The 12,170-nt window shown below is 49.9% G+C and overlaps 1 protein-coding gene across 1 annotated transcript in view; it reads left to right on the forward strand.

The window, feature by feature from the left end:
* PPP2R1A (protein phosphatase 2 scaffold subunit Aalpha) overlaps window positions 1–12,170 on the forward strand; it is a 34,886-nt gene that overhangs the window by 10,548 nt on the left and 12,168 nt on the right. The window contains exons 2-8 of the mRNA XM_002762433.5: window positions 3,238–3,328; window positions 7,902–8,002; window positions 8,599–8,831; window positions 10,022–10,169; window positions 10,293–10,448; window positions 11,856–11,970; window positions 12,081–12,151. Of these exons, the coding sequence (XP_002762479.1) occupies window positions 3,238–3,328; window positions 7,902–8,002; window positions 8,599–8,831; window positions 10,022–10,169; window positions 10,293–10,448; window positions 11,856–11,970; window positions 12,081–12,151 (915 nt within the window). The remainder of the gene's footprint in view (window positions 1–3,237; window positions 3,329–7,901; window positions 8,003–8,598; window positions 8,832–10,021; window positions 10,170–10,292; window positions 10,449–11,855; window positions 11,971–12,080; window positions 12,152–12,170) is intronic.

Raw genomic sequence — 12,170 nt, forward strand, 5'->3', positions numbered from 1 at the left:
CTAGGGTGTCCCTGTAGCATGTCATTTTGCACTCAAGACAACTCTCTGAAGGTAGGTGTTATCATCCCCACTTCACAGATGAGAAAATTGAGGCTCAGAAAGGTACAAGGATTGCCCAAGCTTCCACAGGTACTATGTAAGCAGCCTAGCCTTGAACCTGGACAGTGCAGCCCTGTACTATCACCCTAGGCCACCTTTCTCGAGCACTGATGATGCTGTCTGCCTGAAGAAATGTTTTTAGTGAAACCGAAAGCAGAATGTGAAAGAAGAGCAGTGGAAGGAAAGGGCTCTCTGCCATGGGAGAGCAGCCTGATTGTCATGGGCCCACGTCTTGGGCATCCCCAGCTTCAAATTGGGATTCTGGCGACTCCCTCTTTGGGTTCGATTAATTTGCTGGAGCGGCTCACAGAACTCCAGGAAACACTTATGTTTACTGGTTTATTATAAAGGAGACTGCAAAGGATACAGATGTAGCAATCCATAGGGTGAGCTACGGGGGGAGGGGCATGCCACCCTCCAAGAGTCGCTGCATGTTCTGCTATCCAGAAGCTCTCTGAACCCTGTCTCTTTGATTTCAATGGAAGCTTCGTGATACAAACACTTTTGTCTAGATGACAGCATGATGTTGAAATTGAGTCAGGCTACCTGGCTTTGTTGCTTTCCAGTAAGTGACAGCCTCGCCTCTGTGCATCAGTGTCCTTGCCAGTGAAATGGGGATGCTGCTAACAATACATACCTCGGAGCAGTTAGAAGGATTCAGTGTGTTAACTATCCGTGTCAATCACTTGGAATGCTGCTAAGCATAGCAGACCATCAACGTTTGTTTCTGTCCTTCTTGCATTCTGATTATGAGTTGTGATTATTCCCTGCAGCATCTCATTGTCCTCAGGGCTGCTGCTCACCTATTGTAGCCTTAGCTCGTGTATATTTCCCCATAGCTCAGCGGAGAGAAGAACACACAGATCAACCTGGAGAAAACAAAGAGGAAAGAAATAGGCAACTAGGTCAGTACTCCCCACAGTATTTTATTGTGAAAGCTTTCAGACGTGCGTACCACCGGAAGGCTAATACAGGGTCAGCAGGCTGCAGTCCATGGGCCAAACTCAGCCCACTGTCTGCTTTTGCAAATAAAGTTATTGGAACACAGCTATGCCAGTATGCCTCTAGTTCTGGTTCTGTGGTTTCTTTCAGTGCCAGACAGGCAGTAGTTAGGTTTGCAAAGCTGAAAATAATTTCTGCCTGGCAATGTACAGAGTAAGCTTTGCTGACCTCTGTCCTCCTGCAGCGAGCACCTGTATACTTACACCCCGGGTCAGCAATTGTCAGTGTTTGCCATATTAGTTTTTTATCTTTCTATAGGTCTGTCTCTATATACATTGTATTTTTTAGCTGAAAATCAGTTGCAGGTTTTGTAGTACTTTATCCTCAGGTTCATTTAATGCTAGGATGGTGAGTTTTGGGACCATGTGTATGAAAGATTTATTGTGTGCATTTTTCTGAGGAGAGAACATCACAACACTTCCTCAGATGCTCGTCGTCTGTGATCCCAAAGATATTCTTAAACTCCTAAACCGGAGAACCCAACTCACACAGGATCTTAGTCACTCATAGACCTCGTCTTAGTTACGTGGGGGCTCAAAACAGAACAGGCTAAGGGAGTTCCTGCTCCTCACCTTGCCCAGGCCCTACCTGTTCTGCCTCTCCATCCGGGAAGAAAGGTCCCCTGTGTGACCATCAGTCACTCACCCACTTGAGAAAGCATTTCCTCTCACTCCTGTACTCATGAGCTCACTGCATTGTTGCGACAGCCCTGGGAGCTGTTAATAGGAGAGGCCTCATGGTGGAGATGAAGAAATGAGGTGAGAGTTCCACAGTGTACCGCAGTCAGAGCTGCTGGGTTTGGATCCCAGACTCTCGGTGCTTGCCTGGGCAGGCGTCTTCACCTCTCTGAGCCTCACTCTCCATCCAAAGTGGTGGAAAGAGGACATTAGCCATGCTTTTCTTCTAGGCTCTAGAGGATCAAATGAGGTCCCGACATGTAAGTGCTTGGTTTGAGACCCGTTATGTGTGTTAGCCAGACATTTTAGTTCTCTAGGACTGCCACAGCAAATCACCACGAACTGGGTGGCTTAACACAGCAAATGTATTCTCCTGCAGTTCTAGAGGCCAGAAGTTTGAAATCAAGGTCTTGGCAGGGCAGGTTCCTTTGAAGGCGCTGAGGGAGGCCTTTTCCCTGCCTCTCTGGGAGTTAGGGCTTCTGGCGGTGCCAGCAATTCCTTGTGCTCCCCAGCTTGTGGATGCATCACCCGGTCTGTCCCCCATCTTCACATCCCTGCGTTCCCCTGTGAGTATCTGTCTTTCTGTCTCTTATGAGGCACTATCCTTGGATTTAAGGCTAACCCTCCATTCAAGATGATCTTACCTGGACACTTAACTACGTCTGCACAGACTTTATTTTAACATGCACATCGTGGGACATAACTTTTTGAGGTTGCTATTCAGCCTCCTGTACTGGTGGTATTATTACTACTGCTAATGCTACTCTTGTTTTTATAGTCATTTTATTATAATCTTGTTTGTTCTTTTTTTTGAGACAGGGTCTCACGCTGTTGCCCAAGCTGAAGTGTTGTCTGTTATTTTATAATCGCTAAGCCAGCAGTCCTGGCTTTAAATCCTGCTCGATGCCATCTTAGCTCTCTGACCCTGAGAGGGGACTTTTGTTTTCCAAGCCTGTTTCCCTGTCTATAAAATGAGACTTACGCATAGCTCCGACCTCAGAGGTGCTGTGTGACTGCAGCTGGTGACAGAGGTGCGGGTGTGTGGATGTGTTTAGCTGAAAACCTGGCACAGTCAAAGCATGTTATAAACGTGGCTGCTGCTCTTAAAGACCAACACGTTGGCATGTTACATGGTGCTAAATACTGGAGAAGGTGGTGAGGCAGAGGAGGAGAGGGGGTACAGTTTTAAGTAGAGTGGTCTTGGAAAGTGCAGCTGAGTAGGTATCGCCTCCATAAGACCCAAAGGATGCTTTTGCATTTGTGGCTGCTGCCACTAGTATTGTTGTTATTTAATTCACTCAAGGTCACAGGGTCTCTTGGTGGGTGTTTGGCAAATTCTTTTTGAGCATCTTCACACATAACCAAGCAAGGCTTCCAGGGGCTGACTGGGTTCAGAGCTGTCAGAACTCATGCGTGTCTGGATTTCTAACGTTCTCCCTTCCTCTTGTTCTTTCATTAGCTTCGGCTCAACAGCATCAAGAAGCTGTCCACCATCGCCTTGGCCCTTGGTGTCGAAAGAACACGAAGTGAGCTTCTGCCTTTCCTTACAGGTAACGAAGAGGACCCCTGGGGCCCAGATGGGGGGGGGGACTCTTGGGGGGTGGTTTTCACTAGCTATGAGAAGACTTGGGGATTTAACAAATTGTTTGTGAATGTCTGCCCTGTGCTAGACACTGGAGTGGGAAAAGGGATTCAGAGAAGTGGAGTCTTGCTCTAAAAGAATGGTCTGGAATGATGGAGGCAGACGTTGGGGAAAGGGATCTAGAGGCAGATAGAACTGGGTTTGAGTTGCGGCTCCAACAGTTGGAGGCTGGTGACTTTAGACAAGTTAGTTTATCTGTTTCTTACATCTTTCGTCTGTAGATTGGGATCATCATCCATGTGCCATAGTGTTGATCTGAGCATCCAACGTTAATAACAGTTGTTAATACGTATGATGTGCTTATCCTGTGCCAGGTGGTGTTTTCCACCGTATCTTGTGAGGACTGAGTTTCTGTAGAGCGCTGCCTGTAGTCAGTAAACATGCATCACTGTCATTTCACCAGGTTCGTCTCACAGCAGTGCCTTAAGCAGGTGATACTACTATCCCCATTTTATAAATGAAGAAACCAAGGTGGAGAGAGGTGGCGTGATTCATTTGTCCAAGGTCATAAAGTTAGGAGGTAACCGAGAAGGGATGTTTACTTAGTCATTCCGACCTTGAACTTGACAGCATTGGCTAATGGTTGATTGCAAATCTGAGCTCTGCTACTTTCTAGGTGTGTGACTCTGGGCAAGATATTTACATCTGCCTGCCTCAGATTCTTCACAGGTGCAATGGACGTAATCATGTAGCCTAACATGAAGACTAAGTAAGATACTGTAAAGTGCTGATGACACTGTGCGGTACGCTGCCTGAGTATTAGCCGCCAGGCCGTTACTAAGCACAGCTGTCTGCGGGAATGTAGGTGAGGCACTCAGTACAGTGTCTGACACAGACCGTACTACCACTTAGGAGTAAATCCTCGGTTACCATTGTTCCCATTACCACGTCATGCTTTATGCTTAACAACAGCTGGAATCGCAGCTGTGGGTTTAGAGTGCTTTGTCACTAATTCAACTCTTGCGTATGGGGTCATCTTACTCGGACCTAGTGATGATCCTGGGGAGGAAGGGGCTTGAACTTGTCACCCTACCCCCACTGGGCACATGGGATCTTGGAGCCAGAAGAGGTGCAGTGCACAGCTAGTGACTGAGGAGTGCAGGTGTGTCTGACTGACGCCACATGAAGAGTAGGTGTAGCTCTTAGGACAGAACATGTGACCCCAAACCATTTGGCTTCTACTGGTGACCTGCTGGGGAGACTCCGAAGCTTTAGAATGCTGAGGATGGCAGGATAATACGGTGGTGAAGAAGCTGTAGGGAAAATGTTGGAGGAACCTGGCTTGGAAACAAGTAACTGCACCACTGACTTGCTAGGAAAACCTGAATGGGTCACCCCGCCTCTCTTAGCCTCATTTCCCTTCTCCGTAAAGGAGTCTAATGAGCAGCACCGAGCACTCGGGGTGTGGGGAAAGCTCTATCTTTCCTCTGCTTCCACACCACAGCAGTCATAACCCAGAACGTGACTTTTGTGACCATTCGTGTGGGGTTTTTCCTCAGAAACTAAGCACTGGACACCAGCTGGTTTTCTTTTAATTCAGTTCCGACACTGTCTACCCAGAGATTGATGGCCCAGTCCCCAAGACTGTCCCCAGCCCCACCCACCAGTCACAGATCCTTTGGAACTTCTGACCGACCAGCTTCAAGTTGGGTTCCTGTGACCCCCTCTTTGGGTTTAATTACTTTGCTGAAGCAGCTCATAGAACTCAGGGAAACACACTTACCGGCTTATTATTAAAGGGTATTGCAAAGGATACAGATGAAGACATACACAGAGTGAGGTGTGGGGGAAAGGCCGTGGAGCTTCCCCTCCCAGAGCACACCACCCTCTGAGAACCTCCACTTGTTTCACTATCCAGACGCTCTGTGAAGCCTATAGGTTTTTCCAGAAGCTTATATGATACTAGTTTGTTAGGGCCAAAGTCCCACAGACTGGCTGGCTTCAACAGTAGAAGTTTTTCTCACAGTTCCGGAGGCTGGAACTCTGAGACCATGGTGTCAGCTCATTCGCTTTCTCCCAAGGCCTCTTTGCTTGGCTTGCAGCTGGTCACAGTCCAAGATAAAGGTGCTGGCAGGGTTGGTTATTTGTCCACCGTGGGCTGTGTGTTAGTCTGGCTATGCAGAGCAAACCGTACAGTTTCTGTCCTCACAGAGCTTTCATTCCAGACGGGAGACCAGCGAGATATAATAGATAGTGCGTGATGAGGCCAGAGAGAGAAATGAGATGGGAGAGAGATGGTGAAGGATATTAAACCAGGGTCAGAGCAGATCTTCTGGAGGTATGACCTTTGGCAAGAGTCCTGAGTGGACTGGAGGCACCAGCCATGTGGAACTCTGTGGGAAGAGCATTTCAGGCTGTGGGGAGAGGCAGATGTGTGCTCAGCATGTTGGAAGAACAGTGAGGTAGTCATGGGCTGACCAGGGTTGTTAAGGGAGGGTGAGGCTAGGACGTGAGGTTGGAGAAGAACAGTGACCACATGTGAGATCAGGTTTCTTAGAAACCATTGGCAGATTGAAGTGGGAGAGTGTCAGGATTTCTTTTATACCTGAAAGAGTCATTCTGGGTTCTGGGAGATCAGATGGTGTAGGGGCAAAGGTGGAAACGGGAAAACCAGGTAGGAAGCTATTGCAGTCTCCCAGGTGACAGCTAGAGATGGTCAGAGTGACCTTAGGTTGGGAGGGTTGACAGGCCTGGCTCAGAAGGAACTGCCAGCCCTTCCAAGGACGACAGTTCTTTGTGGATTGGAGGAAAGACAAGGTGCTGGCAGTTCCCAGGTGTTTGGCCTTCAGCAGCATTGCTTGGCTCCGAGGTCTAGACTGGAGAATAAGAATTGAGTCTGTGGATGTGCATACGGTCTCCAGGAGACAAAGAAAACACGGAGGGTGGTTTTAGCTGCGTGCAGAGGGTCCCAGGGGAACTGAGACTGGGAACGAGCCTAAGAACAGTGTAGCCAGAGGCATATTGGCGAGAATGTATTGGTGGAAGGAAGAGGCAGAGAAGCGGGCCCTCCCACCGGGCCCTGTGCTGAGCTCTTCACTGAGAGCGCTTATTTCCTCTCAGTCTCAGAACAACCCTATGGAGTAAAAACCAACCCTGTGTGATTTGGGGATGAGAAAGGCTCAGGGAGGGGAAGTGAATTGCTGTATGAGCAGCCCACAGTAGAGCACGACTTGAACCCACCATAAAATGGGGATGATGATAATGACTACTTAAATGAGAAGGTTGTGGTTAGGAGGTGACCCAGAAGTTGAACGCACCACTTGCACTCACATCCCATTGGCCAGAGCAAGGACACATGGCCTTGCCAACTGCAGGGGCACCTGGGAAATGTAGTTGGTTGCTGGATTGCCATATATCCAACTTAAACGCAGGAGGTTCAAGTGCTAATAGATGCCAGGGATATCAGCATCTTCTGCTATACAGAGACGAGCAGTTCCCACTGCCTCAGAGACGCGAGGATGGAGTTTAAGAGAGGCCTTTGGATTTAGGCATTAGGGACAGAACACATTTTCCCTTCACATAGCATTCATTCTTTCAGCAAACCTAAATTGCTGTCTGTCTGTGCTCAGCTCTGGTAGGAACTGGGGCACAGAGAGCAGCTAGTCCTGGGCTCGCTGATTGTAGCCTGTGTTAAGGATCTGGTAAAGGTGGCGTGGAAGGAGAGGGAGGGAGAGTGAGCCCAGAGAAGGTGTTCTAGCGGACATCCTAGAAATCTTCCAAGAAGGGGTAGCCAGACCCAATCTCCAAGGATAAAAAATTTCTGGGAGAGAGAACAGTGTTGAGGGGAGAAGCTGGACCAAAAAACAGCTCTCGTTTACCATGCTCTGCGCTTTATACACCTGGTCTTTTTTTTTTTGAGACGGAGTTTCGTTCTTGTTACCCAGGCTGGAGTGCAATGGCGCGATCTCGGCTCACCGCAAACTCCGCCTCCTGGGTTCAGGCAGTTCTCCTGCCTCAACCTCCTGAGTAGCTGGGATTACAGGCACGCGCCACCATGCCCAGCTAATTTTTTGTATTTTTAGTAGAGACAGGGTTTCACCATGTTGACCAGGATGGTCTCGATCTCTTGACCTCGTGATCCACCTGCCTCGGCCTCCCAAAGTGCTGGGATTACAGGCTTGAGCCACCGTGCCCGGCCTATACACCTGGTCTTATTTGCTCCTCACTGCAGCCTCACTAAGAGGGAGGGCTGAGGAACATCATTTTACAGACACAGAGGCTGGGACTCAGGTGGAATCACTCAGTTAGTGTTCCACACCTATTAGCGGGCAGAAGCAAGACTTAGGGCTCTGTCATCCCAGCCAAGTCTGTGCGTTGATCTCTGTGTCAGCCCAGGTGCAGAGTGGGGAGCAAGTGGGCGGATGGGGAAAATGAGTGCTGACAGCCTGAGGAAGCAGAGTGGAGTCCGTGCATTCTGAGCTTGGGCTGGGGTCAGAGTTGGGATGGGACGGTCACTGAGTGCGCCTTGCTTGGTTCCACAGATACCATCTATGATGAAGACGAGGTCCTCCTCGCCCTGGCAGAACAGCTGGGAACCTTCACTACCCTGGTGGGAGGCCCAGAATACGTGCACTGCCTGCTGGTGAGTAGAAGGCAGGAAGTCCTCTTGCCCACCCCTTAGGGTCAGGCCCATGGTCCCGCAAGCCTAGGGCAGGGAGGGGAGCGTGTTGGAGAGCATGGGGATCATGTCAGAAGAGATGGGCCATGGACGTCCGCTTTAATCCAACAAGTCAGGAGTGGCTTTTATTATCGTAAACTCAGGGTGCAGCTGTCATCCTTACTGTTTAGTGGTCAGGTAGGTGCCCAGTGCCAGGCTTCACCTGGGATTCTGCATATGATCAGTGTTGAAAATTGCACTTTGAGAGGCTGAGAATTTTCTCCTCAGAAAGTGACATGTGTGAGATTCATGGGCCCCAGTGAAACTCCTTCAAGGACCCCTAGATAAGAACCCTTGTGGAAGGCACACTGACAGAGACCATCTACTGGCTGGCATCATACTACCTTTTTTCTTTGAATCCTTCACTGCAGCCATTTTTAAATGCTATTTTAATGAAGGCCAGGATGGGTAATGGGGAAGGTTTCTTTGAGGAGATGAGCCACGAGGGTGTGCAGGATGCGGCTCTAGTGCCTGGGATGGTGGAGAGGGAGCTGTCCAATGACTTTGTGTTCTCACCACAGCCGCCCTTGGAGTCGCTGGCCACAGTGGAGGAGACAGTGGTGCGGGACAAGGCAGTGGAGTCCTTACGGGCCATCTCACACGAGCACTCGCCCTCTGACCTGGAGGCACACTTCGTGCCGCTGGTGAAGCGGCTGGCGGGCGGTGACTGGTTTACTTCCCGAACCTCGGCCTGTGGCCTCTTCTCCGTCTGCTACCCTCGAGTGTCCAGTGCTGTCAAGGCGGAACTTCGACAGTGAGTCTCTGCCCCCCTTGGAGGCTCCAACCTCCCCCCTCAGCTTGGTCCCCTTCTCTAAAGCCTCAGGCTCCTTTTGGTCTGCCAGGGGCTCAAATGTCCCGAACTCTCTCCTATCCCACTCCTGCTTCCTACCCAATAGGCCACATCCTCAAGAGTTGGTCTCTGGACATAGCCGAGTGTCATTTACCACCTCTGCCCCTTGCTCACTTGGGAAATGAGGAGATGACAGTTCCTCCTTCCCACTGGTTAATGTGAGGATTTAAAAGAATTGTCACATGTAAAGCGCTTAATGCAAAATCTGAAATAAACTCAGCAAATCACATCTGATAGTGACTCCAGCTGTCCCAGGTCCAGTGCCTTTGGCAGATAAACCACCTCAGTTTTCAGCCTCCTGCTCCTCTACTTTCCAAACAGTTGACCATCAAGCCCAGGCCTGAGACATGACTCCTTCCAGAACGAGGGTTTATGGCTGTACACATGCTTAGATACTTACAGCGGCTCCCACTGTGTCTGACCGTGGCAGTTGCTGCTGAGAAATAAAGCCTTTCTGTGGCTCTGGACCAGCCTCTTAGTGAAGCAATTTTTTGTTTTGCTTTTTGAGATAGGATATCTCCCAGTCATCCAGGCTGAAGTGCAGTGGTGCAATCATAGCTCACTGCAGCTTCAGCCTCCTGGGCTGAAGCATTCCTCCTGCCTGAGCCTCTCATGTAGCTGGGACCACAGATGTGCACTATCACGCTGGGCTCATTTTTTATTTTTGGTAGAGATGGGGTCTCACTGTGTTGCTCACGCTCTCACTATGTTGCTCTTGAGCTCCTGGGCTCAAATAATCCTCCTGCCTCAGTCTCCCAAAGTGTTCAGATTACAGGTGTGAGGCATCGTGCCTGGCCTGTTGGGTTAAGCAATTTTTATAGTCATGATAATGTAATCAACACTTACCATTGACTAGATGTATTATGTGCAATCTGCCAAGCGGCTCACACATATTATCCCATTTAAACCTCATGAGGACCTGTGGGGTGGGTGGTATTACTGGCAGCTCCATTTCATAGGGCTGGGAAGACAGAGAGGGGGTCATCACTTGCCCAAGGTTATTCAGCTAAAGCCTGGACCCACACTATGAGTCTATGCTTGCTCTCCTCTGGCATGCTGTCTGCTGCCTCAGGATCCCCATCCTCAACTCCCAGGTACTTCCGGAACCTGTGCTCAGATGACACCCCCATGGTGCGGCGGGCCGCAGCCTCCAAGCTGGGGGAGTTTGCCAAGGTGCTGGAGCTGGACAACGTCAAGAGTGAGATCATCCCCATGTTCTCCAACCTGGCCTCTGACGAGCAGGTGGGTTTTGCTCTATGGCCGTCTTTGCTCTCCCATCCTTCTGATGGACCCTGCCCCTGAAAGAGAATCCCAGAATCCAGAAAGGCCTCTGCTGCCCTCCCCCTGCTCCTCTTCTCTCCCCAGGACTCGGTGCGGCTGCTGGCAGTGGAGGCGTGCGTGAACATCGCCCAACTCCTGCCCCAGGAAGATCTGGAGGCCCTGGTGATGCCCACTCTGCGCCAGGCCGCTGAGGACAAGTCCTGGCGTGTCCGCTACATGGTGGCCGACAAGTTCACAGAGGTCCGTGAGTGACTGTTGACATTGTCCCATTGACATTGTCAGTGAAGACCCTGACACCCTCAGAAGGGAAGCATATAGGAGCTGAGGTTTTCCATTAGACCGACAGAATCATTGGGCATTTGAGCAATAAGATCTCTATGATCAGCTAATTGCATCTCATTTCACCTGTCAATCCTGGTCAATTGATGTGGCAACTGGGAGTACTGCCTTGAGAAGGATTCTGAGGCTAAGTTAAGACTTTGTGGAGGAAAGTGCCACAGGAGCAGAGAAGGGTCACACTTGTGGGGTGTTCTTGACATAATCAAACTCTCCTTTCACAAAGGGAGAGACAAAGCCCAAAAAGTTGGATTTGTTTTGGTTTTTTTTGGACATGTCTCATTCTGTCGCCCAAGCTAAAGTGCCATTTTTCAGGCTGGAGTACGGTGGGGCAATTTTGGCTCACTGCAACTTCTCCCTTCCCGGGTTCAAGCAACTCTCCTGCCTCCGTCCCCTGAGGGACTGGGATTACAGGTGCCCACCACGACACCCAGCTAGATTTTGTGTTTTTAGTAGAGATGGGGTTTCACCATGTTGGCCATGCTGGTCTCAAATTCCTGGTCTCAAGTGATCCTCCCACCTCGGCCTCCCAAAGTGCTGGGATTACAGGTGTGAGCCACCACGCCCGGCCCTATAAAGAAGGCGGGGATGCCTTCTTCCCCATCAATCTTACCGTTTTATTTTTATTTTGAGACAGGGTCTTACACTGTCACCCAGACTGGAGTGCAGAGCCACAATCACAGCTCACTGCAGCCTTGACCTGCTGGGCTAAGGTGATCCTCCCACTTCAGCCTCCTGAGTAGCTAGGACTGCAGGTGCCCACCCCCACACCTGGCTAATTTTTGTATTTTTTTGTAGAGTCAGGATTTCACTGCGTGCCTGGGCTAGTCTTGATCTCCTAGACTCAAGTAATCTGCCCACCTCCACTTCCCAAAGTGCTGGGATTATAGGGGTGAGCCACCATGCTTGGCCTATTGCTTTATTTTCATTACAAAAGTAATACGTGTTTCTGGTAACAGATTTTAAGAAATACAGCCATATATAAATCAAAAAGTGGCAGTCACTATATCATTAGAATGTTTTTGGGTTACAGAAAACCCAACCCCAGTAGCCTGAACAATATGGAAATCTGTTATTTTTAATGCTGACACTATGATGTAGGTACCCTTGCAGTCCTCATTTTTCTTCTGAATAAAAAGAGGCTCATCGAGGTGAAGAGCCTTGCCCTGGGGCTGGACTTGGCACTCGGATTAGATCTTAGCACTGCTTCCAAGGCCCACACTCTGGCCTCTAATGCCAGTGCCTTCACTTTGATTTTGGCTTCTTTAGCCCAGACTTTCTCACTCTTCACCTCCTCCTTCCTGTCTGCAGCTCCAGAAAGCAGTGGGGCCTGAGATCACCAAGACAGACCTGGTCCCTGCCTTCCAGAACCTGATGAAGGACTGTGAGGCCGAGGTGAGGGCCGCAGCCTCCCACAAGGTCAAAGGTTGGTGCTGGCAGCCAGAACACAGCAAGTCGGGTGGGTGTCCAAGGGGCTGAAGGTGGAGCTAGAACGTCGGGTCTCACTTCCCTTTGCCTCCCTCTCCCTGCCCACAGAGTTCTGTGAAAACCTCTCAGCTGACTGTCGGGAGAATGTGATCATGTCCCAGATCTTGCCCTGCATCAAGGTAACAGAGAGTTTAATGG

This window comes from Callithrix jacchus, chromosome 22 (assembly GCF_049354715.1).
Source record: "Callithrix jacchus isolate 240 chromosome 22, calJac240_pri, whole genome shotgun sequence".
NCBI classification, from domain to species: Eukaryota; Metazoa; Chordata; class Mammalia; order Primates; family Cebidae; genus Callithrix; species Callithrix jacchus.